Source organism: Acipenser ruthenus, chromosome 19, assembly GCF_902713425.1.
Source record: "Acipenser ruthenus chromosome 19, fAciRut3.2 maternal haplotype, whole genome shotgun sequence".
NCBI lineage: Eukaryota > Metazoa > Chordata > Actinopteri > Acipenseriformes > Acipenseridae > Acipenser > Acipenser ruthenus.
In genome coordinates this window covers 21,965,176-21,992,391 of record NC_081207.1, presented here as the reverse complement: position 1 = coordinate 21,992,391, position 27,216 = coordinate 21,965,176, and the positions used below count along the sequence as shown (strand labels likewise).

General features: G+C 39.2%; 1 protein-coding gene across 1 annotated transcript in view; it reads left to right on the top strand.

The window, feature by feature from the left end:
* Positions 1–27,216, top strand: part of LOC117424316 (beta-2-syntrophin-like) — a 72,712-nt gene that overhangs the window by 19,001 nt on the left and 26,495 nt on the right. The window contains exons 2-3 of the mRNA XM_034040543.3: positions 14,506–14,716; positions 26,933–27,140. Coding sequence (XP_033896434.3) covers positions 14,506–14,716; positions 26,933–27,140 — 419 coding nt within the window. The remainder of the gene's footprint in view (positions 1–14,505; positions 14,717–26,932; positions 27,141–27,216) is intronic.

Genomic DNA, 27,216 nt, shown 5'->3' with positions numbered 1-27,216 from the left:
TCTAAAGGTCAGTCTATTAATTTTCCTGAAAAACACTGTACAACTATTGTTTTGTTTTGTAAATTAGATTCCGGGGGGGGGGGGGGGGAGGTGCAAGTGCCCCCCCTTGCACCTATCTGCAGATGCCCATGGACCATGGTTAACCATGGATACCTTTAGTGAGTCATAATTGCCAGTTTCTATGAGGTCAAATTTGGACATGGTTTGACTGTGGTGTAGCAGTGGTTAACCATTGTAATTATTGTAGATATCAACATCTATCCAAAAATATCTTTGGGTGATTTTTTGGAGCCCCCCTACATGAGTTATTTCAGCCTAAATTCAAATTTCAGAGGGGGTTAATGACCAGTGGGGGGACTTGAAACCAAAAATGTTTCACAAAATATGGAAGACTGGTCCCTAAGGTTCTTACAGCAACATTTTAGGACCCGCATTCCCCACAGGGTAAAGGGTTGGGCTGAAGTTCGAATAAAACTTGTCACTTACCCTTCGTCTGGCAACTTGCCAAAAGTGAGTTAGGTGCTCCTGGTATTTTTTTCTCCAAAGCCCTATTCATTACGAGTCGAACGAGGTGCTACCCATGATGGTAGCGTCTAAGTTGAGCCCAGGGTGATTTTTCTGGGCAGGGTCACTTTTTCACTTTAGGTTGACCTTTGCCAGGTCACAGCTCCAAGGGGAAATTAAAAATAAATAATAAATGATTAGTATTTCTGAACTCAGCGGGCCTGAAAACCCCCCAGGTGAATTTTTCTAGCAAAATCTGAGACAGTTGGGCAACGGCCCTGGTTGAGTTGGTATGGAGTGACCCTATAATAATATTTGTCTGAATTCAGAACGAATAATCAAGCACAAAAGCAGTATTATGATTTGTATAATAGTTCCCTGTAGATTTGTATTTTTTAACACTAACATGGATAGCATTGTTCTTTATAGTTCAGTAAATTACATTTGATTTAGAGAAACAGATTTTGACTTCCTCCTTCTGCTTTTAGAGCATAGGAACATAAGAAAGTTTACAAACGAGAGGAGGCCATTCGGCCCATCTTGCTCGTTTGGTTGTTAGTAGCTTATTCATCCCAGAATCTCATCAAGCAGCTTCTTGAAGGATCCCAGGGTGACAGCTTTTAATCCACCTACTGTAAGCAGTATGTGCATAGTTTTTATGGATCACATTCCCACACTGAAAAACCTGTTTGGCCTCATTGCTTTTTCTATCTGCAGAAATCTGACAGTAGTGACTGCAGTAATAAATAGTAATCCTTCAGTTTAGCATTCTAGGTTATTAGTTCTCTTAGTTTGAAAATGTCACTGTGACGAAGTAACCCTAACTCTAACCCTAACCCTAAATGATTTCACTGTAAACTGCAATAGTAAGTAAGTGTTTTATTGTACTGTAGCTCACAGGGATGTTTATAATGAAGCTGTGGTGCCAGAGGCAGCAGGAACAGCTTATACATTTAAAACAGCCCTTATAGTAATTGTAGCTACAAAATTATTTCATAAATCTTACCAGTTTTGCCCTTCCATTAGTTAACTATGTCTCAAGTGTGCAGTTTTAAAATAAACTCGCGTTTATAGCACGCCTGTATTTTCATTTAAAAACATGGTATCTGGTACGACATTAGGTTAAAGGAAGCTGTTAGTTTCTATGCCTTATTCTCGGGTTATCTGTTTGTACTTGCACTTCCTGAGTCATTTTCACTTCAGCAGTGTGTTCTGCGTCGAAGCATGTTACTGGCTGAAAGCATGTCAGTAAATAGGGGACGTAGCTGGTTGTAATGACAGGAAATAATCCATTGAAGGGGTGAGGACAATTTCACCCTCAAGTGCGGCACTAACTGAAAGCATGACTTGCAAACAGATTTCTTTAACCAAGTGTAGTACCTCCATGTTTTAAAATAAAAATATAAGTTTACCAGAACTTGTGTTTCTTTCAAAACTGTACATTTGAGACTTCTGTAATGAATGGAAGTGCACAGCCTGTAAGAATTACAGAATTCTGTTGCTGCCCACAGTTACTTTAATAATTTTATATTTGGTGATCTAATGTTTTTTTTTAATTAGACCTCCCTGTAAGTGGAGTTCCCTTTCAATTCGAAGACGACCACCAACATTACTTATGGATATGCCTGCCTATTAGGTAGGTATTACTGAGCTCTTTATATCAAGCTGCCGATAGGCCCCTTCTTGGGATGACACATTCGGTCCCGCCCACCGAGAGATTAAAACCGTCATACTGAGGAAGCCATTTCTCTTTTTGCTTCTCAAGACGGGTATGGTAAGACCTCTGTGTTAAACTGAGCGTTGTCTGTAAAAAGAGCTTCCTGAGTCGTCTGCAGTTCCCCTGCATTCGTACTGAAAGCCGGCTTGCTGCTTTCCCAGAATCAGTGACTCCAAACTGAAGTTTATTTTCTGTCTTCCTCACTTCCAGCAGCCTGCTTGCTTTCATTGCAGTTGCTCACAGTGCTCGGTACACACGGTGCCTGGTTCGCACAGTGCTAGGTGCACCCAGTGCGCTCGGCGCCCAACCCACACGGTGTTAGTGCCTCGGTGCGTATATGGCCCTTGGCTCTCTGGTACGCACGGTGCAACCGGAGCACGCGGTGCTCGGTGCACACAGTGTTTGGTGCACCTAGTGCACACGATACATTGTGCAATTAGTGCTTGATATGCACGGTGCTCGGTGCTTCCGGTGCACACGGTGCTCAGTGCACGCAGTGCCTGATGCGCATGGTGCTCGGTACAACCGGTGCACGAGGTGCTCGGTGCATACAGTGCACTCGGTGTTCGGTGCACACTGTGCACACAACACATGGTGCAATCGATGTTGAACACTCCACCGTGATGATGAGCAAGGCTGGGTTTCACGCTTGCACATCCTGTAGGGCTAAAATCCCTCAGGAAGACAGGCATACCCTGTGTGCGCGATGCTTGGGCATCCAGCACACCTCCTTGGCCCTTGAGAGTGAGATGGCCTGTAGCATCTGCGCGGCCTTTCAGCCCCGGGTGCTAGAAAACAGGCTGGAAGGGCCACAAGGGTGAGTTCCTTGTCCCCTGCGGCCGGACTGTCAGCAACTCTCGGAGCTCTAGAGCCCCTCCTCCATGGACTGTCCCAGGACCCCCTGCTGGACATTCCCAACGTGCAGGCCCCCCGTTGCCGCTCCCCATCTCCGCAAGCGAGACGGGTGAAGTGCTCGAAGCAGGCAAGGGACATCATGGACCTTAAGGCTCAGATGGCCCAAGTCCTGGAGCTCCTGTCTAGACAGGTACCTGCGGCTGTGGCCGCAGTTCCGCTGCTGCCCCAAGTATCATTCCCTCTCTCCCCCAGGGGAGATCAGAGGTGTCCCAGCTGGCACAGTGCACATTTGTTGATCCGGACGGACAACACAACAGTGGTGGCGTATGTCAACCACCAGAGTGGCCTACGGTCCCTGGTGTTACATCACATTGCCTTCAGGCTTTTGACATGGGCTCAGAGGAACTTGCTGTCCCTACGGGCGACACACATTCCCGGAGTGATGAATTGGGCAGCGGACCTCCTCTCGATGGAAGGTCCACATCCGTCAGAGTGGTGACTCCACCCTCAGGTGGTGGAGCACATTTGGGAACGATTCGGGAAGGCGCAGGTCGATCTCTTCACCTCGACAAAGTCGACACACTGCACCTTGTGGTACTCCTTCCACCGCTTAGGCGGTCCACTCGCCATTGAGGCCCTCGCCCACAAATGGCCCAGAGTGCTCCTATATGCGTTCCTGCCGATACCGTTACTCCCGGCCTTTCTCGAAAAGGTCCGGCTAGAGAAGGCGTCAGTTCTCCAAGTGGCCCAAGAGTATCTGATTCTCGACCCTGTGTCAGCTCTTACAAGGCCAACCCCCGGGCAGGTTCCATCTATGGGTCTGGCCCCTGAAAGGGACCGCTGGTTCAGATGCGGTTGTGGATACATTGCAGAATGCTAGGGCAGATTCCACTAGGTTGTTGTACGCCTACAAGTGGAAGTATTTCCAGAACTGGTGTCTGACTAAGAGTCATGACCCAGTCTCTTGCCACATGCCAGTTATCTTACAGTTTCTGCAAGATCTGCTTGATGCTGGTAAGTCACCTTCCACATTGAAGGTGTATTTAGCGGCTATTTCCGCGTGCCATGCCCCCATAGATTCGGTATCTCCGGGTGCGCATTTTTTGGATACCCAGTTTCTTAAAGTCACGTGGCAATTATGTCCTCCCAGGAGGACTGTTTTCCCCGAATGGAGCCTTGATATTGTACTGGAGGCTTTCACTATGGCCCTGTTTGAGCCCATACACCCCATAGAGTTGAAGTATCTGTCTATGAAGACAGCCTTCCTCTTGGCTATCACCTGTGCTAAGCGGGTCAGTGAGCTGCAGGTGCTGTCGGTGCACAGCTCCTGCATGCGTATTTGGGACAATGGCAGCAGGTTGTCACTACGTACAAACCCTGCCTTCCTCCCCAAGGTGATCACAGACTTCCACATGAAGCAGTCTGTGGAAATGGAGTCCTTCCATCCACACCCATTTTCTTCGGAGGAGGATAAGAGATTGAATTTCCTCTGCCCAGTGCGGGCATTGAGATGCTACGTGGATAAGACAAGAGCTCTGCATCATTCTGACCAGCTCTTTGTCTGTTACAGGATACGGACCCTAGGACAACCCCTCTGAAAGCAGCGGATTGTGGACACACTCTCGACTGCGTATGATGGTGCTGGCTTGCCCCCGCCTGGGAGGGTAGCCACACATTCCACTAGAGGGCTAGCTACATCTTGGGCCCTCTTCAGAGGGGCCTCGCAGTCTGATATCTGTACTGCGGCTAGCTGGGCTACGGCGCATACTTTCTCCAGGTTCTACCACCTTAATGTGGTAGATCCTTCCCTGCCTTCATTAGGCACGAGGAACCTTGAGGTTGTAAGCTCACACCGCTAACCCTTGGGTTAAGCGGTTCTGATGCGTCCCTCACATGCTGCCGTTCCTTCTCCCTCGTGACTGCTCTCGTATACTTTCCCATAAGTAATGTTGGTGGTCGTCTTCGAATTGAAAGGGAACGTTAGGTTACTTACCGTAACCCTGGTTCCCTGAAAGAGAAGACGACCACCAATCACAAGGTCGTATCGGTCGCCCTCACGGGTTCGATGCAAAAAGAGAAATGGCTTCCTCAGTATGACGGTTTTAATCCCTCGGTGGGCAGGACTGAGTGCGTCATCCCAGGAAGGGGCCTGTCGGCAGCTCTGATATAAGAGCTCAGTAATACTTACCCAATAGGCAGGCATATCCATAAGTAATGTTGGTGGTCGTCTTCTTTCATGGAACCAGGGTTACGGTAAGTAACCTAACGTTATGTATGTATGTATGTATGTATGTATGTATGTATGTATTTATGTATGTATGTATGTTTTAGTATTTTCTTCTTGTTTAGGAAAGTTTGTAAGTCCTGGTCTTACATAGCTGCACATTTTCACCCTGCTCAGACCCTTTGCTAAACATTTTGGTAACCTTGAATATTGTCTTTAAATACATCCAAAAAGAATGACTGATTTGAGGTATTTGTATTTCACTTTCTCCCAAGAAATACATTTCTCCAAACTGAAACCACATTGGCAGTCACTGTTGCAAAACCTTTTTTTCTTTTTTTTTTTTTGGTAGGACGGATTGCTTATTAAAGTCTTTGCCAAATCTTTGAAGATGAGACAATTGATCTATTTAGGGATACCAAGATAATTGGTGAGCAAGAAGTCCAAGTATGGCAAAAAGTTCCCATCCCAGCCTTTCTGTATTAGTCTCTGGAAAAGACATGTTGGAATGAAAAGGCAACAGTTTAGATCCATTGTACAGAACGATCAACCAAGAAGTTAAGGGTTTTTGTGCACGTATCCTTGTGCTGCTATGTGCATAAAGAAACAAACACATGCAATACTGTGTGGTGTGTTTGCATGTCCTTTTTAAACTCCAAAGCTCATTCTAACAGCATGACAGCATTCCTTAATGTAGGTCACAAATGGTACAGACATATTAACTTTAAAGATACAGTAATTAAAGTGTTCTTATCAAACCATTTGTTGCTTGACAAGAGTTCATCATAAGAGGTTCATACTTGGATGAAAGCCATCGGTAACTAAAATGACTCCATTCATTTCCGTTGTGGGTGAGTCTAGAGTTCTTGCACGCAGTACACTGTTTATTTTCTCCTGTGCGTGGTAAATCTGAGATCTGTTTATTCGGTCTTTTGAAAACCACATTTTTTATCTTCTGCATTCCTTGGTTTGTGGACTGTATGGTTTGAATTATTTTTCTCATCTCGGTCCATCCACTTTGTTTTTCAAGTTGCTTACTTAGTTATTATGACACAATCTCCGGAGTCACTTTGCATGATCATTTCAAATGATATGCTACTTTCTACATGATGGCGATAAGTGTCATGGTCATCAGCTTTACATTACACCGATGGCTTCAGAATTTACAGTCATGGATGGGGATGTATGTTACTGACATACGTGTTTTAAATCTACATGTATGTCACACGTGCTGTTCTTGATACTATTGTGATATTGTGAAAACGTGCTCCTCGTTTCCTGATTTCCTGTGCTCCCTTTGCAAAAGGTGGAATTGATTTCTGATTTTATTATTGATTTCAATCCGTCTCTGCCCACACTGAATTTGACTACAGAGAATTCAAGGACAGATGAGCAGGCACTTGTAAGAAGGGGTGGAAATTTAAAATTAAAACACAGTACTAAGGATGCTAGTCCAATGTTATTTGTTGTCTTTTTGTCATTTTGCTAGTATGAATAATAGATGCAAAATATGTACTAAGGACAAGCAACTAGCTAATTAAGTCAAAGCTGGTGAAGTAGAGAACTGCTGACATGCTGAATTCTCTATACTCTATGATTTGTGTTGAACCACATTTCAATTGCAAAATGACACATCAGTTTGAAGAGATGCAGAAGGAGGTATTTCGCGTGGTTGCACGAGCAGATCTTTCTTTGGGAATACTGTTTGACTGCCAAAGTGCAAACTAACAATTACAAGCGTTTGTTTGTAACATTAATCTTGGTATGCAGAAAAGTATACACTCAAGCCAATAAACACTTTTTACAATAATACAGAAAAGGTGTAATCACAGTTATAATTATAGCCTAATTGCTTTGTTATTGAAGATTGTGGAATTTAAAACAAGTATGAAATATATATTACAGAAGGGCTGTATACAGGGAGGGACTTCCTGTTCTCTGGCTCATTGGGGGATTAAATTCCCACAGGATCAGCTTTTAAAATTGGAAGAGAGCTATGGTTTGCTGCCCAGCCACAGCAACATGGATTGTATGTTTTTAATGCTCAGGACCTGGTTATAAATTTATTGAGAAAACAGATACCAGCAAAATGCTGAATTGAAAAAGCGAAGGATATACACTGTAACAATCTTATCACCATATTCAAAATGTAAATGAAATATCAGTTACATAAAAGGTTTTTTTTATTATTATTATTCATCATACAAAACAAATACAGTTTTTAATTTTTGGCTGAACTAACCAACATAATTTACCATTATTATCATTACTCAACAAAATATCTGAAAGCTTAGTTTTTCTGTAACATGTCTAAAATGTGAGTGTGAAATCCACCTTTGAGAATTCTAAAAGAAGATCTGCCTCCTAGAACTAAATTGTTATACCAGATGAGCAGCGTCATGATGGGCTCCATCCAGTTTGTGTGTGAGTGAGATGCAATGCTAGTTCTGTACTATTCTGCTCTTATCAGCCTGCTGCTCAAAGTTTACATTTCTTTAGGGAAGATGCATTTAGTATGACATCCCATTACAAAATAACCTGGGCAATGAGTGTATTGCATTTCAAGGATAGTTTCTCTTATTTTTTGTGTGATCTGTTTTGATAAGTGAAGTTGTTGTTTATGTTAATATGCAGAGACATGCCGTTGAAAAATGTCTTATCAGGTATTTGCTCAACACAAGCTGGCCGTAGGGGGAAGTTCACTCTGTAAGAGAAGGAATGACAACACAGTGAAATATGAAGAATTTCCCTTGACCTTCAGCTGTTAGTGAGGAGGGACTGGGCTGTGAAACTGAGCATTCCACAGCTGCAGGGGAAAGGTCAGGAGGGATGCACTGGAATCTGTGCAGGATTCATCATTCTAGAGTTGAGGTTTTTATCAAATGTACTTTTACACGAAGATTGAGTGTTTGGTGGTTTCCAAACTGGGGGTATATTATGGTTTCAGGGGGCTGTAGAGCATTCAAAAATATTCTCCTAAATGACCCAGACTCAGAAATAAGATATGAAGTCAAATTTGACAATTGTTTTGACTCAGTGTCTTCAATTTTACTCGCTGTAATTATTAAACTTATTAAAGTAATTGTAGCTAACGTAATGATAGCTACATTATAGTCTTATAGCAAACATGCATTTTCTGTTTCGAACATGATATCTGGTACTACTTTAGGTTCAAGGAATCTCTCAGTTTTTATGCCTTATTCTCAGGTTATCTGTTTGCAATTGCACTTCCTGGGTCATTTCACCTCATCAAAGTTGAGTCAAAGCACGTTAGTCAATAAGGGAAGCTGGTTGGTTAATGACAGCAGAAGAAGCGGGGTCAAGCAAGTGCTACTGGTAAGCATGGCTTGCCAACAGAGATTTCTTTAACCAAGTGTACTACCATATATCATATTTTTTTTAAATAAAAATGTTTTCTATTCTTTCAAAACTGGACATTTCCTATACATATTCCTACCTTGCTTTGGAGGCTTGATTACACATTTTTGTATATACTGTGTCGCATGAGTGACCTGTTATCTGACTACTTTTTACATTCTGAAATGTGAAGCTGAACAGCAACACAATATCTGGATCCTCGTATTGTGGGTGATTTTCTTAACAAGCGAATAGTGAATCATCAGTGAATGTTAATCATGTAAAAAGTATGAAAAAAGGAAAAATGAACAAGCATTCTCCAGTTACTGAGCCAGCAGAGACCTCCGTTTACTTTTCAGCACAGCATCTGTGGTCTATTATCCTGACCATCCATCTTCCAGCAAGTGCTGTATTCTTCTCCGAAGCTATATTGATTCGTTGCTCACTGGAATGGCGCAGAGAGTTCTCATTGCACTATTGAGCTTGTCAGCTTTAAATGAATTGAATATTACCTCTAAAGTAGCATAGTGGATAATATGCAGACTTGAACAAAAGAAGTAGGACCCAAGGGCTTCATTTTAGTTCAGTGTGAGAGATGAGGGATGCATTGCAGGGGTTCATCATATTTAATAATTTAAAATAGCTTTTGAGCAGTGCTATGGGTTCTTCCAGGACTTTCTGAATATTATTATTACCTAGTTGGGTCCAGTAAAGTGAGGGAATTAGCTTAGAAATGTATTTTATAAGAACCTTATTTGTCCTCATTTGTCCAGACTTTATTTTTACTTTGCACAGGGAGTAGATACACAACCTGTGCAACAGAACATTGCTGTGACTGTACCAATGGGTCACATCGAAGTCTGGAAGACTCCGCTTTTATACCATTGAGAGGGTTAAACAGTGAAAGTCACAAGCAATGTTAAATATTTGAACACAGACTTCATTTTTCATTTCTAATTAAACTGACAGTCATTCACAATGATTGTTTACAGACTTGTATACAACAAGTGTTGAGAGTTCTAGCATCGAATATCCTTTTCATATTCAATGCTGCAGAGTGATTTTTTATCACCGGGCAAATCGTACTGTTCCAAATTTACACTGCGGATGAGCAGCTTGAGGCAAGGAAAGTAATTATCTAAAGTAATTAACATGCTCTCTATTCCATATTTTTACTTGCTATATAAGTGTTTATGTCACTCATTAGGATGGCTGTAAACAACCCACTCATCGATTTTTGTCTATTCTCTTTTACTTTCCACAGGTTTCAGTTTATAGAATTATTCAACAGGAAGGGTTTAGCCACAGAAGTGTATGAAAAACTGCATAAACCCATCTTTTACTCATTTTAGCATGTTCAGGTCATCCCTATGGCTGAATGTGTGTGTGTGAGAGCGAGTATTTTAAACAATGTCTTTAGAAAAATTCCAAAGATGAACTGGAACACATGGTGGAAAAAAAGCTTAAATATTGTAAAATAAACACGCAAATCCATCAATACTAAAGGCAGAAGCATTTGTGTGTAAAACCCAGAAGATAACATGTACCACAGTCTAAAATGGTGTTGAATTGTCCATCAATCTTGCAGCATAACAGCAGTTGTTGCCGTAGTGTGTCCAAACCCCAGAGCAGCCGTCGCTGAGCAGGCTGGATTAGTACTTTTTACAGCAGAGGTGAGGGGTGATAATCAGAGATAATATCAGCTCACTCAGCCTGTCCCTGCATTCCCCCTCTCTCTCCCTTTCAGCCTGACATCTCCAGATTAGCCTGCCGGGTGTTGTGTGAACAAGGCTGGGCAGATGAGTTTGAAAAGGGGGAAAATAAAATTGATTTACTCCATTCTTGAAGACTGGGATGTAGTGAACATGTAGTGAACATGTAATGGGCAGTGTTGTGTGATTCACTGCTGTTACAAATTCTGTTTTCTGTCAGCGAGATGAAATTAAAAGCTCTGTAACCATAAATGCTTGTGGTGTCCAGGGTGGCTGGTTTGTGTCCACATACTGATACAAAGGTACCAGTATATACACACATAGTTATTTAGTTTTTATGGATATGCAGAAAATATACTCTTATGTTATTGAACGTATCAAAATCTGGGGATATATGGAGGTGTCTGTCCATAAACGTTGGTTGTACATTGTTCAGTTTTACAATGCTTTTTACAAACTTTAACCATAAGGACATTTTTTCTTACATACTGTATGTATGTACTCTGATGAAACCACTAGCCAAAACCTTTGTCTACTTTGATTTTTTTTTTTTTTTTACTTTTCCTGCCATAACACTGTAAATAAGGGAACAGATTTCTGAAACATCAGAAATCTGCTACAGAAGCACCTACCAACCAAGCACTTACTAGATCTGCCTACAATAAAAATCTTGTTGTTTGTTACAACCTGTTATATCACAGGCCTTTCGAATTTCTGTATACTCGAATTTCTGTATACTCTACCAACACCACCATCTACACACACACACACACACTGTATACAAATGGCAGTTTACCTGTGTCTGTTCTGAAACAGAGTATAATAACTGGAACTTCGGAACTAAGAATGTGGTCAACGTGATTATCCTCAACGTGTAGCCCATTTTGAGCTCATCAGTGATTGCAGTCCTTCTGTGTGTTTGAGTTAAGTGACTAAACTGGAGCAAGAGATAATTTCAAGAAAAGAGTAAAATAATTGAAACGTGTGACCCTGCTCCTGTTGCCCAAAGGAAAAGCTGAAACTGGGCCCTGGTCTATAAATAACATTCCCTGAGACATTATATTTGCAAAACTAAACTTCTTTTCAATTAAAGCAGGCAGTATTTAAGAAATGCATTGCATCACATAAGATGATATTCCACGTGTATTAAATTGAACATTCTCTGTGTAAAGGAATTGAGAATGATCCATTTTGATCATATAATTTCCACCCAGGCCAGTATATTGTCAAATAAAAAAGTACATTCGATCTAATACAAATACAATTGGGGGGCAATTTTCTAAACTTTTTACACCAGTGTCAATGACTGTTCACCATTAAAAATGGGAATTAGGAAAAGAAAAATAAACAACCTTATTGTACTTAAAACTTAAAAGAAATATTTTCAAACCTTACATATATTTTGAACGAATAATGTTGTAATGTGATGGTAACACTCCATGTTTCCTTCCAATATTTAAAGCAGTTTTTTCCCCAAATCTGCACCTGTGTCATCATTACAGAAATGTAGGAACATGTTACAAAGGTCAGACAACCCTGAAGTGTCTCTCTGCACCATGATGTTCATTTCCCGTTTTTTAATTTTTACAAATTTACTCTCCTGTGTGTTTGGCATTTTCAGATGGGAGATGTGTCAAGTCCTCTTCCAGCATGAATGACATGTTTACAGTCCCCATCGTCAATTCTAATCCACAGCTCCAAATTGAAAAAAATATATATCATTTCCTTCACTGCTGTGGTTTGTTGAATTAGGGTGTCACTTTATTCTATTTCGTAATCCCGCAGTTTAAGCTGTAACGCTACAGCACCCGGGGCCAATTCGGTTGACTCATTTCCTGTCATTAAAAGTGCCAGAGCCAATTTAACTGGCCATTTCTCTATTTCTCTGAAGCAATTCATTTGAATTCAATAAAGATGGAAAAACAGCTGTGGCTTCAGTAGTCTAATCGCACAACATAGGATCTGCTACGGTGAATTCTTGCATTTATGACTTAGTTTCTTAGTATGCAGCCTTCATAGAAATTAATAACATAAAACTCGGTCACATGAGAGACAGTTTGCCAGCACTCTAACAACACAGTAATGCAAACCAATAATCATTCATTTCTATGACGCTGTCCCTTATACAAGTTAAGTAAAACCATTGCAAAATGTAATAAAGCATAATGAAAGCATGGCAAAGCATAGATTACCGTGCAAATATACCGTGATAAACTTTTATAAGGAGTATTACTGGCAATTTAAGATGATGAAAAAAAAGAGAGTTCGGATGTGGATTATGAGACAAGCTAGCTTGCTATAAAAATGTAATGTGGGAACTTCAATATGCAAATAGCCAACCACCTACTCATTATGTAAAATTATGCTTTTAGTATACTGCTATTTAAATACTACTCATGTCAAATTATGCTTTTAGTATACTGCTATTTAAATACTACATTGAATGCCACATATAAAAGCGCCATTTGATGTAATAGTAAAAGCGATACATGTAATAGAACTCCGATCATATACCTATTATGTTGAAATAATACTTTTTACAGAGAAATAATCAAATTAACGGTCATTCAAAATCATCCAGTCACTGTTGTTATAACCATGTGACACAACTGTTAAATAGGATTGGCTGATATTGAGCATGTTGCTGGCTTGTGGCCTTTATGGTTGCTAGTTTAAAATGGGTGTCCTTTGTTCAAGCAGCTAGACAAGGACAATGTGTATACTTTACTAACTTGGTGTGTGTTTTATCATTTCATAAAACTGTATCCTACTCCTTCAACAGTAAATAAAGGTTAATCACATATGTTCCAGATCTTATTCAAAAGGCAAACCGCCTCTATGTCTTTTACTAATTGTCTTCTTGGGTATAGTAATTATCATCATTCTGATTAATTAGTTAAACTTGTTATCTTGATATTCCTGCATATTATCCTACAATAATATACACTACAGCAGTCACAGGGATGGAAATAAGACCTAGGGTACATTGCAGATCAGGACTGCCCAGTCCCTGACCACATTCCGGCGCCTCCTTAAGACTCACCTCTTCAAACAGCACCTGTAGAACTCCTCTGTTTGTATCCTGGGACACTATCACCCTTCATTTAAATGTGCTTTATTTTGCTCTTATCTGCCCCCTATTTTACTGCATTTAATCCTGTACTTCAGAATACTGTAATCTGCCAAGTGTTTAACCTGTAGTATTTTGTATTTAATCATATCCTGATGTAACTATCACTATTTAATCATATCCTGATATAACTATCACTATCATCTGCTGTATTATTGAATTGTGGTTTGTCACACTTGAACAAAAGTTATTGTATTTCTTGCTCTTATTGTATTACTTGTATTGTAACACTTGAAATGTATTTGCTTACGATTGTAAGTCGCCCTGGATAAGGGCGTCTGCTAAGAAATAAATAATAATAATAATAATAATTTAACCATTGCATGTTTGAATTTAACTTGTATTGCCTTGCATCCTCCACAGAAGAAGCATGGCTATTGCAATATCTAACAGAAAAACAGAAAAATGGGTCAGCTGTATACAAGTTTGATAAATACAAAAAGACAAGTTAACAAGACCGCATTCTCTTTTTGGTCCCTCTAGATTAAGCTGTGTCTAATTAAGCATTTACTTAAACTGGAATGCCTCAAACAGTAATTTACATTAATATAAGTCAGTATATAGACAAAGGTATAAGTGTTGTTCATTATTGTGACAGTGACAGAATATAATGGAGGTGGTTACAGGTTACTATGTCACACACTTTATATTTTTCCATATATCTCCAGTTGTGATGAAACTTGGTATTAGCAGTATTTAGCATATCAAATTGAGAGGATTGTATTCTGGGGATATATGGCTATTTCTCTGTCTAAAAATGTCCATATGTATGTTCTACTTTTTGAATCATCTAAAACCGCTTACTACAGTATATTGTGATGAAACCTGGTGTATATATTTTTTAGCGTAAGTTGTTGGAAGTAACAAAATATGGGGACATATGAAAGTACATGTACATCCGTTCAAGTCACACTGTCTTGGGAATCACTTTCAAGGAAACTTTGCATTGCCGTTTGATTTTACTGACACGACTGACATATTTGTATGTTCTTGCCTTCCTCTGCAGTTAAATACATTAAAGAAGTCAGCCCTCTGTTTAAGAAGCCCTCCTTGGTGGCAGACCTGCCCTGGGATGGCGTGCGCCCCCAGTCCCCCAGCCTGAGCGGCAGCGAGGACTCAGTGTCCCCAAAACACATGGGCACCAAGGACAAGAAGGTGATCTCCCTGAAGATGTGTTACATCAGCCGCAACCTCACCATACCAGACCTCGAGAGCAGGTCAGTGGAAGACATTGGATTTAGTTATATTCGACAAGCATACAAAGAAGCCTTAATACATAGTCCTCTTTTTTTTTTTTAACTGGTTCTCTCATATTTATCCTAATCATAAAAAAATATATGTGAATTTCTTCCCAACAGGAACTAGATAAGAACATTCTTTAGCACAAGTTCTTGATGGTATCAGAAGATTCTTGTGTACTTAGGTGCCTACTGTATGACAATGTGACACCTACATTTTATATCTAGAAACTCTTCTCATCCAATAGTGATGAAACTCGGATCGTCTTTAGTACCAGTTATTGTATCAAAATCTGGGAATATATTAAGGTGCCTGTCTATCCATATATTTGTTTTACTAAGTTATTCCAAGATACTGCAACCACATGCCATGGCGATTTATCATGGTAGTGACACCTCTTTGCCTCATCTATTGAAAGCTTATTCTTGGGAAAGCTTAGTTCTGGAAACTATTCATGACCGTTTCTTATCATATTCTATTCTCTACATACTATGCATGTAGGTCATTTTAGTCTACTTTATCATTACACTGACAGCTATTTTTTCAGGTGCAGCCTGCTTGTTTGAACTTGTTTAAGTTCTTTTTAGTAGTACTTAATTTCTTATGATTGAGGGTTTTGAAGTTATGGTTGATTGATATAGCATTCCTTATGGTTTCTATGTTTCATTCCAAAAGATATACATAATTTAATTGCGCAAAGTATTCTGTTTTTTTTTTTCTTTTTTGTGAGTTGCTTCTGGGGGGTTTTTAGATAATGTAATTTTTTGGGTACCAATCACTGCTTTTCCAATGACTGCTGTGTTCTCAGGTCCTTCATACAACCTGACGAAGTTGACCAGAACAGTAGCACTGAAGTATCTGCAAGGAACATTTGATAAATATTCTTCAATAAAAGCTTCAAATAATAAATCAAAAATCAAAATCACCGTTGCCATAATGCATGCATTTTTCACATAAGAAAATCTGAGACGATGGCAAAATATAATCGGTAAGATTTACAATAATTATTTTGTCAGCCCATGTACTTTTCAGTCAGTCAGAGGCAAAAATGTAATCTTTTAATGTTCCTGTTTATCTGGGCATCATGCCCAGCTGCTGTTGTTTAAATTGACAACGCCACACATGTCCTGACGTCACAAAGTAGAACTGATAACTTCTAGAAGCTGACAAATTAACAATGATGTACAGTCCAAAATAGCAAGATACTGTACACTGCAAACACTGTATGCACTTATTCTCCCAATGTCAAAGAGATTATCTATGGGAATTATCTAACCTATCTGAAATAAGTATTATTTTGTAATCTTCCAAGTACAGTGGAATGGTATTCTATGTAGACTCCTGTTCAGCTTTGAAAGATGAATTTATTTTCTTTTTAAAAAATGGTACTGAGTAAAAGGTTGCCATGCCTTACTTTCAGGTAGCGTGTTACTTTTTCACTTCCGGGCTCACTTCACCTCAGCAGTATCTTCAGGGTCAAAGCATGTCACTGTAACAGTGGATGCAGCGTGTTAGTTAATGACAGAAATAGAAGCACTGCCTTCTTTTTCATTAATTGTAACCCCTTTAAAACTGGACTAAAGTAATTTCTAAAATACTATAGTATAATGATTTGCAGTGATGTTAGGTGATTCAGTTTTACACACAATTAATAAGCAGCTTGCATGCATAAAAACAAATTATCTAGCTGGATTATACTATTCATAATATTTTAAGGACTCATTACTAGTATATTGACAAAAGCACATTAAACAGTTTAACCATTTTCCATTACAAATCGCAGTGTGAAACCCTTTGTGTGCAACCACACTCAAATAACTTCTATGGCAATTTGGAATTATTATTCTAAATCTAAGGATTATATATATAATTATTTCCCCTTATTTCATACCACTATAAAGTGCGTACTGAACTCCATTGCATTGCCCTACTAATCCACAGTAAAACAGGTATTTAAAAATAAATAAATAAATACACTGTTTAGAGAGACATTGCTGACAGACACGAAGAACTCAGACAAATAAATACATACTGAAGGTCATAACCTGAGGCTTAGTTCCATGCAGTAAAGGCAAAGTGTTTCAAACTAGTACTCAGTCTATGCAGTATATGGAATGGCAGTTTCTGCACTGAAAGTGTAACACTGCAAGAGAAGAGTTTAAACCTTTTGTGCCGTGTGACTAGAACACTATTCCTTCTGCATTGCCAGCATAAAATTACAACATTGCATCGTTCTGTTACAATCTTTTATTGAGAATGCTACACAACTAAAAAAATACTGGTATCTATTTTTTATGGAAGCCATAAACTGTCCCTGTGCTATATTTCCCCCTATGGGTAAATCGTAGGCAAATTGCCTATTCTATAGTAAATGTATTACATGGGCAATTTGCCCATGGTGGAAAATCAGGCCCCGTGTCTTCTGCTTTGGTTTCATCATGCAGTACTGGAACAAGGATGGGAAATCTTGATTGCTTACAATCCGTAATTGGCAATCATCTCTGGTCTTTTTTTAAGATAGACACTTGCTTCAGTAGTATGATTTTATCAATAATATTAGAATCCAGAAACAGTAAATGTTAGGCACATTGAGGTACGTTTTTGATCATCACAATGGAGTCTACTTTGATCTAAACAGGGGTGGATCTTGAAATCGCTACCCTATGATTTATGAACCAGATTTATCCCAAGCCTCATTTCACTCTATTTTTGTAATGTATGTCATAGATCAATGGATGGAATCTCCACTTTGGGAAAACACCAGCAAGATGAATATAGAGTTAACGAGTGACGGACAGGTCTTCCCCTTTGTAAAACTAGATTCCATAGTTCAGAGGCCATGTTATTTGCCATATAATGAGAATGAAAGTGCTAATGCAATGGCATTATGGGGTGGGTGGCAGGGTAAAGAGCCGCCTTTCAAAAGGGGATCACTGTGTTATTAAAATCCACTGTGAGATCCACTAATAGGCTCAAATTACATGGTACTGAGAAGGTTAAACCACTCCTGTTTTCTTTTCTGAATCCCTAGATGGATCACTAATTGTAACTTCAAAGGGATCAAATTGCTAGCAGCATGTGCAGCCTCTACAAGATGATATATGGGATGGAACAAGCCATTCTGATCCCTAAGGCACTTTGTCAATCTTACCAAGCGGAATTGTCATCTTAGAGGCCAGGGATCAAACCCATGCCTGATTTAGAGTTTACGAGACAGAATTTTAATAGAGCTGTTTTTATTCTTGTGTGGGCTTCAGTCTGTCTTGTATCTGCGGTACAAGTCCTATAAACATAACTTTCTAGTACTTGTTTAGAGAGGAGCCCACAGCTGTAGAAAACATCTGAACACCAAATGTTTCAAGGTCAGTGTAGTAAACGTATCGATTTACTACACCGGCAGGTTAAGACCATTTCCTAGTGGTCAGGCTTGTGCAAATGCCCTTAAATTAAAATATGTTTTAAAATCCCTGATTTAACTTCAGTAACCTACAGGGACTGGACCTCACAGGCTTAACTTGAAGCAAACATTAAGGTCCCCTCAATGCTCTCTTTGCTGGACAGAGTGTGCAAATATTTGACTCTGCACATCACCTGTTTCTGTAATGAAGCATGGCCTCTTGTTTAGGAAAGAAGGTGTGAGGGCAAACTCTAATACATGTAGATGCATCCTACTGTGAAGGATACCCTCAAAGATTTTGTAATGAATATTTATTGTGAATTAACTGCACAATGATACTAGAAAATCAACAGAGGTCAAAAAATAACTAAATAATGTTTTTTTTAAAACTGATAGGGACTAGTTTTCCAATTGGCTATTAAAAAGCAGACCATCATTGATGGGCCAAATGGCCTCCTCCTGGTTCTTAAATGTTCTGTTATGTAAAATAATGTTAAATATTGTGGTATATGTTCAGAAAGTTATTTATGCTGGTGTGGAGTTATCTTAAACAGCATAGACTAAATATAACTTCAGTGGATATAAATTACTAACTTCTCTAGCTCTAATTTTCTTGATTAGTACTGTTTTAGTTTCAGAATATGTGTTGATTTACTAAAACTTGGCACTTAGTGAAGTGTATAGCTGTAATCTGAACTGATCAAATGTTGAAGACACTGTTTCACCAGGACTTCTCTGACTCATTCAATAGAAATCCATATATAATTCAGAGCACATTTTCACAGCTCTTTGCTGCAGATCAAGTGATTTTCTTCTGAGGCAGCATCTAGTCTTGGCAGTGATCTCTCAGAGCGAGGGGCTGTATTGCATTCCTTATAGGCATGGATGGCTATAATAGCGTCAAGATGCACTGGTCAGCTATTATTGTCACAGTTATTGCAACCTGAGATATTGCAACACTTCAATGATGAGATACAAACTATATATTTCAGTTGCCATTCTTCCCTAATCGATACAGTGTTTTTTTATTTAATTAAATGTCTATGACTACACGCGTTTTAATTGCAATATTGTTTGGAATCTCTTTCCATAATTGTAGGTCTGTGTCTCTGCAGATGGCAAATGGGTAGGGTTTTTAACCGAAATCCAAGTGTTTGTTTTGCTTCATCGAGATGGAATTTTCTGTGGTTTGCACTGTATTTTTTGTTTTTTCTTTTTACCTTTTCTGTCAAGAAATAAATATATAGGGTCCCAGAGTGGCTCACCTGGTAAAAGCACAGTGCGTGGTGTGCAGGGTGATTCATACAGTCAGGGATGCACAGAATCCCATCCTGGCTGTGTGTAGTTGTTGGTCTTCGCTGGGGATTGCAGAGGGAGTTTCATATTGGCTTTGGCAGTCCCTCGGGTCAGAGAGGCAAGATTGTCAGGGAGAGTTTTTCCTTATCGTGCTACAGTGGACCCTACTATATAAATAAAATTCTCCAACATGATACTCATCAATCACTAGAAATACTGTGTAAAATATTAATTGAAGAAGGCAGAAGCCAAAACACTGTAAAGAGCCTGTTTTCTTTGGGCTTTCTTCATTTACATGTATCCAGAGCATAGAAAAGAGCATACGGCTCCCACCACGTCACCTCTAAGTACATGCTGAATCTGTAACAGAGTGTACTGCCGTCATCTGGGTCAATGGCTGCAGTCTTACAAGCCTGGTGCACCACAGCCCTGCCAGCTGCACAGCTCTCCTGCTGCTACCTGCTGCTAGCTGAGGAAATCAGATTGCTGTCTGTGCTGCCATGACAAGAACAGAGGAGCCATAACTTTGTAAGGTCATGTGAAGGAACTAACTCGACATTGAAAATGTGTCTAGCTTCTGAGAGTTTAAATGCTAAAAAATAAGTGGCAAAAATATAGAATGTTGTTTTTTTTTTTTTTTCTGGAGAAATATTCTGAATTGCTTTTCTTACAAGAACTTAAACATCCAGAAATAACTCTCCTGTTAGTGCAGTGTATGCCATGACATATCACACGTCAAATCAAATTCATGACATCAACCGTGCCACGTTGAGTTTCTATCATAGTGTTCTATCAAGGTCTGTAAGCTGATGCTTGAAATATTGTACCTTAGGCACCTCTCGGAATTCCCTTCAACTAAAAAGACATTTGAAAACAAACAGTGACATCACAATCGGTCAGCCAATTCAATTCAATAACCTTTTTCTGCTTTTCAATACAAATTCAGATGGACTAAACAAAGATTTGTCATGAACAGAAACTGTTCTGTAGCATATAGGTATCCATAACTAATTCAGTGACAGGCTTTTCAACTGGAAGTCTTTGTCAATGTCTTCATTGAAGAAACAGTTATCATTGAATTTATTAGGTTTCTTTTAGTACTTCTAAATTGAACCTACAAGGTAACAGTAAAGCACTATATAATAGAGATATAGGACGGTGAGCCTCTGTGTATGGGTAGTAGCGACACTCAGACCTCGACTATAAGCCTTGGTCACTTCACTTCTACCTGTACTGATATTCCTCCATAAGCAGATATTCACTGTCATATAACCCTACAGTATTTTATAGCCCATTTTCAGTCACATAGATGCTGCTGAGAGTAGATGCAGTCAAGCAGTACAGTATCAGCAGTTGAAGGATGTCATTTTCAGTGCCTTGACAGGATGTGGTGCAATGAGCACTTCATTACAGCACTTGGGTATAAATAATGCAGAGACCTCTCCCTCTTAGTAATATCTAGATTAAGCCACTGATACTGTTTCATGAGGTCACTTCTCACAGATTACTCAGGGCTTGAATTTAATTTGTATGTGCTGGGGCGATTTCCCCCCTATGCTGCAGCCAATGGGGGGGATTCCAAAATGTTAGGGGGAATGGCAAAATAAAAGGCACTTTTGCATATAAAAAACTATATATATTTTACTGCATCATCATTCACACTGGTGTTGCTTTAAAATAAGCTGCTTTCAGGAGACCTAACAGCTGTTCATCACTGTGAGACAGAGCACTCTCTATTGCTTTTGCCATTGCCTGATGTGAAGTTTTTGCATGCAGCAGAAGAAAAAGGTGCTTTTCTTTTTAACCAGCGCTCCATTTCTTTTTTACAACTCTTTACATGGCCCTATTTCCGCCTGTTTTTCACTGTTTTCATTTATGTATGTTTAACTACAGGATAGTTTGTACTGGATGCATGTAACATATTAAATGAATGGCCACAAAATTTCCTTTCATATTATGTAAGTTGCAACAGGATCAGGCATACTATATGTGGTAGCAATGAGAATATATGTATGTATATATATGTATATATATATATATATATATATATATAGTAATCATAGATGGCTCCAAAAAAAAAAACACTTCACCATTGAACCTCAATATGAAATGAACATGGGGTGGAAGCTGAGCTTCTAAGCTTTCCAATGATACCGCCCCTTTCAGTCTAGCTGCTACAATTACGGAGAGACTCAAAACGAAACCTAAGCTGTGAACTCACATGACGAGAGGCTTAACTTCAGGTGATCGTAGTTCCGGCTAGGAGTACCGCATACACACACTGAATATGTCTTTGGAAAGCCCCGAGTCTGTACTTTTAAACAAGTCAGGTAGGTGGCTTTAACGGTGCCTGAGTAATAGTGCGTATCCTTCAGTGCCCTGGCGCCCCAAAATGAATGGGGCTGAGTTTTAACAGTTAAAGCGAAAGTCACCACTTGCAAAACAACACCTGCGTAGACTTATTATCGTCTTTTTGTTTTCTTTTTCAAAACTGTTTACTTACTGCAGTGTTCTGAGTTTCTATAATCCTTAAAGATAGCGACCGAGAATCATGTACAAGAGAATAAAGACTCGCAGCACTTAAAATATCCAGCACTACTTTTATTTATTTATTTATTTATTTATTTATTTATTTATTTATTTATTTTAACTAGAACTACTCAGAATGCGGCTCATAGTGCTTTCGTCACTGACACCCACTTCCTTATAGATTGTTGTAGCGTTTCCGGCATTCTAAATTGGGTGAAAAATACAGTAGCTTGGTGGCTTAAAATGTCTCTGTGGGATTTTCAAGCACTGAAAGTTGTAGATATGGGGGAGCAACTTTGAAAATGCGCGATTATCGCAATCCCATGCTGAAATTCAAGCCCTGTCCAAGCGTTGTCTCCTGAATCTAAATTTCACAAGCCTCCCTTTTATCAAATGTTCAAGGCCTATTTGTTCTGGGGAACTACTGCTGCTGAATAAGTTTAAAAGGTGCCAGGTGATTGAGAAGGGCTGGGTTTGATCCAGCCTGCCACCTGTCCTGGGTTTCCTTGCTATGTGTTTAATATTGGGGACGAACGTGAATCAGCTCACCTGTATCAATACAACAGAATGCTTAACAAACAAACAGCCTCATATTGCACTACAATAAATGGTTGCCACATCTTTTAATGATTTACCATTCCTTTCTGAGTTATACAAAGCTCACCTATGTTTTGCCTTGACTTTACTTGGCTTTATTGCACTTTGCTGTGGTTTTGCTATGGTAAACATTTACAAGGGAAATGTATCAATGCAAATCTTTAAAACCTGAAAAGTATAAGTATTAACATAGCTTGGGACTTCTGAATGATATGGCATCATTCAAACCCCAATGGACTCCAAGCCGTCTATTATAGTATTCAGTATATTTATTATAGTATTCTGTATGTTATACACTTTAACTTATATTTTCTTCCCTTTAGTTTTGGTGATTCCTTTCGATACCTAGAGATGCAATTACAGCCCTGTGTTGATGGAGTAACTCTAGCTTCCTTTGCATAATATAGTGAAATCCCGCTTGCTGAAAATACAATCACAGTGGGACTCAGGCAGGATGGAGGTCTGCCAGCTGGGAAAGGTTATAGAAACTTGACAACAAGCATTCCTGTCACAACACAATGCTGCCTTCTTCCATGTAATAAAAGAACTGTGGTTAAATGATAGTGAAAGTTCAGTTCAACTTTACAGTGCAGCTGCAGTTAGGTGACTATTCTTGAAAGTGTGTTCTATTTACAATGCAGCTAGACTGCTTACATGTTACCTAACCACTCTGCTGTTGATATTGCACCAGTGCCTTTACATAAGAACAGAAGAAAACGTTCTGGACAACAGGAGGCCATTTGGCCCATCTAAACTTGTCCAGTTCCTACTATCTGATAGATCTCAAAACTTTATCAAGTTGAGTCTTACATTTACCAGTGATTGAGCATCAACAACATGACTAGGTAACCTATTCCATACATGTTTGGTATTTGGATCCTACATTTTTGTGACCAGCATGGAAGAGTTTACATATGTTAACATTAAATTAAATTGCCTTTGTAGCTGAAAGCGTGTCAACAAGTCCTCTAAGCTTTGTGTAACTCCATTATAATTTAGACATATAGTGGTGGATTTGTTATAACGATAGAATTCAAATGGAAACACCTTCAGAGTCAATGTTAGGCCTGTAATTACACTGCCGTACCATACTGTGTAACATACTTAAAAGACCTAATGAATAATTGTGTACTACCATTGGATGTGTCATATAAAATATACCACTGGTGGTGGAAAATTGTGTGTATTTATTCTGTAGGTAGGCAGGTTTTGGCTTGCTCCCTTGGGAATGGAATCCAGATATCTTTTAACACAAGAAATGAGCTGTAAACTTGTAACAACTAGGGTCTGTGGTTTAAAATTAGCCAGGTTAGGCAACGATTAAAACAGTACAAGTTGCTGCTGCAGCAACATTATATTCTTTGGGGCATGTACATGTATTGTCCTGTTTCTTTCTTTTTTTCATGAATTTGTGAATCCTTCTCTCCCTCCACTCCTCCTTTCATCCAGTCCCCTTCTCCAACTCTCGCTCCCTCCCAAACTCTCCCTCGATGACTCCTTCCATCCCCTTCTCTCCCCCCACCAGGAAGCACCAGTAAAAGCTTCAATTTAATGTTTACAATACAGGCACATGATGTAGAAGATATGAAGGTGATGTCATTTTCCATTTGTATCGTTGCTTGTTGAGTACATTTCTTAATTTGATTAATTTCATACGTTTAGTTTCCTTGTGCAATAAAGCATTTTTGTTTGTATAATTTCGAAAGCAATTAATAGAAAATGGAATATAGTGGAAATAATTTGGAGGATGTTGTGATATATTGATTAGTGGTAATCTGTTGGATAAAAAGTAATTTTTGGTTGTTTTACAATAAACACTTACATACAGTTAAAAATATGCCATATGGATACAACTTTGCAAAGACTATGGTGTCATCAGTTAACGTGAAGTTACCAAGCAACTGTATTTTGTAAATGTTGCACACGGTCAGGTTCGTTGTTAAAGGAGTAGTTAAAGGAGACCAATACAGTTGCTGCTGAGTCCAGCTTGCTTATTTTAGGATCACCCTGTACCTGTATATTGTATATGGTTATACAGTACTGCATTGTTATTATTAGACAAAAAACTACAATATTCTCGTAATGCATTTTTCATTTATTATAGCCAGATTGTCCCTTTCTGAGTGAGTTTAAGTATCATGATTTAATTAATTGATTTTGAGAAAAATGAATCGGTGCAAAAGTCACAATTGTAAACCACATAATATAATTTTTTATATAATTATATAACCACACTGATAGCTTTGCAATGCAATGGATAGGTCCACTCTGTTCCGTTAAAGAATGCTAACGCTTGAGTTTTATGTCTTTTGGTAAAATCCTGATTTTAACTTCTGAAATGCAGGATGCCGGTCAAACAGTAGGCACAGCAGACAGTTTTCCAGGATGAACCCCCACAGACCCCGCATGGAAAATCTAGGGTGAAAGATGCACAGAGATAAAAACCAAACAACTCCTAGCCACTTCAGGGCCCATGGAAAGCTGTGAAAACAAAAATGCAGACATTCCTACCACAAAGTCGACAGACGAGTGGAGTATACTTCACAATAACTTGAAGACATTGATGGAAACAGTTTTCAAAAATGCCTTGTTTCTGGAAAACTAAATACAGTAGATTATGACAATAACGATGTTGTCCATGGATAGCACATGTTGTCAGCTCGTACTGTTCTACACAATAAGACATTGTGATTCAGAGAGGACATCTTAAATCGGAGCTCAAAGTTAAGCTGATTTTCCAGAACTAATGTTAAAGCTTGCCTGCCTAGCCAAGTTTCAGTGCTACAGAAAAGAGCATCAAATGACTTTTTTGTTTTACAGAATTTTTTAATCAGATAGACAAAAAAAGTTTAACTGTTTATATACTTGTATATTCACTTTTTAAATTTGATTTACAATTTAAATAGTGCGAGACTCTCAAAACAACTGAAATTCATTAATTGCAGGGTAGTAACCGTTCTGTTTAAAATGGACAGGGTTTTGGAGGTATTGGGAGTTGAAAGTAGTATTGCTTAATAACATGATGCTAATTCATGCTGTTGCATTGGGAGCTATAAATGAAGGGTTAAGTAGAAAAAGGTGCCGTTACTAAACAACATGTTAATGTATTCAGTGCCGCTCTCATGGTAGACAGAGGAGTGAGTATTATTTGTATTGAAGTCAAGCAGCCATCCCTGAAAGAATGTGAACAAGCCCCTGGAAAAAACTTTAATGGCCGAACACTGAACACTAATACCTTGTTTTTATAGAAGCACAGTTGTCTGTCTGATTTCATGCCCTTTTACTGGAAAAAACTCAGCAAACTGACTTAAAATGGGCACAGCCTGTCTTGACAGATCTGCTCCTTGATTTAATCAGATTTCCAGACATACAGTATGAGGATGCAGCCCAAACAGGCCACTCCATGAACAAATAAGTCAAACACTTGTGTTAACATTCTACAAGCTCTTAATTTAAACGTTTAATTTAAAAGTTTGATTGAATGTCATCATACAGTTAGATTTATTCAGTGTGCTTTTAGATTTATTCAGTGTGCTTTTTTTCTACTCATCCTGGTGAGTTATGAGCCATTGAAAATCATATTCTGGATAGAAGCAAAAGTATGCCTGCACAGAGTTTCAAAGTATTTGAACCCTTATTGTCTCTAGACATGCATGGCAAAACATGGGATTTATCACAGAACAGTCTTCATGGTCAGGCTACAGGTAAAGGTGCATATCTTTCAAACATGACTTTGAAACATTATTGACTTTCATTTTTTATAGAGCTTTGTTTGACACCGTCACAGAACCTTTTTAAAACTGTCAGTTGATTCAACTGGTGTGGCAAAATATATATTATTATCTTCGTTAAAAACAACATTTAATGGGAAATAATTACATAGTTACCATTACATTTAATAAAAGAACTATGGCTAATACATAAACAGTACAGCTCAAACCTTATATAGGAACATGATTTCTATAGCATCCAGCTGCAAAAAGGTGACAATAGATCATCAAAGAATATTTTGAGCTTCAGCTTGAGCAAGCCAAAAAATTAGGTATATGCAAAAATGTACATATGTATGACATACAAATGGTCGAATATATGGACAGACACCCCAGTATATCTCCAGGATCTTATATTCTCATTAACTTATGCTAACTAGTGTTACTACAAAGTTTAATAAACTGATAAGTGGTTCTCCAGATATAAGCATAAATGTGTAAGTCTCCACTGCAGTACTGTATATTCACTTTGCAGGGGATTTCATCCCCAACGCAGGATAATAACTAGGGGTACTGGTGGCACAGTGTGCTGTGCAAATAATCAATTAAATAACCTCAGTGTGAAGGTTTTGTATGCTACCATTCTCCTTGTCTTGACCTGGCAGGCTGATCGAGCTGCACTCTCCTGACGGCAGGAACACGGTGGTCCTGAGGTGTAAAGACTCGGCCGCAGCACACTCCTGGTTCACTGCGATCCACACCAACATCGCAGCCCTGCTCCCACAAGTCCTGGCTGAGCTCAACTCCATGCTGGGCTCCAGCAACACCAGCAGCAACAGGGAGGTCCGGCACATCGGATGGCTCGCTGAGCAGGTAAGGGGTCTAATCAAGCGCCGTGCTGCTCCCCCTCACTTTATTCCTGTCAGGGTTGACCCTTCACCTTCAGGAG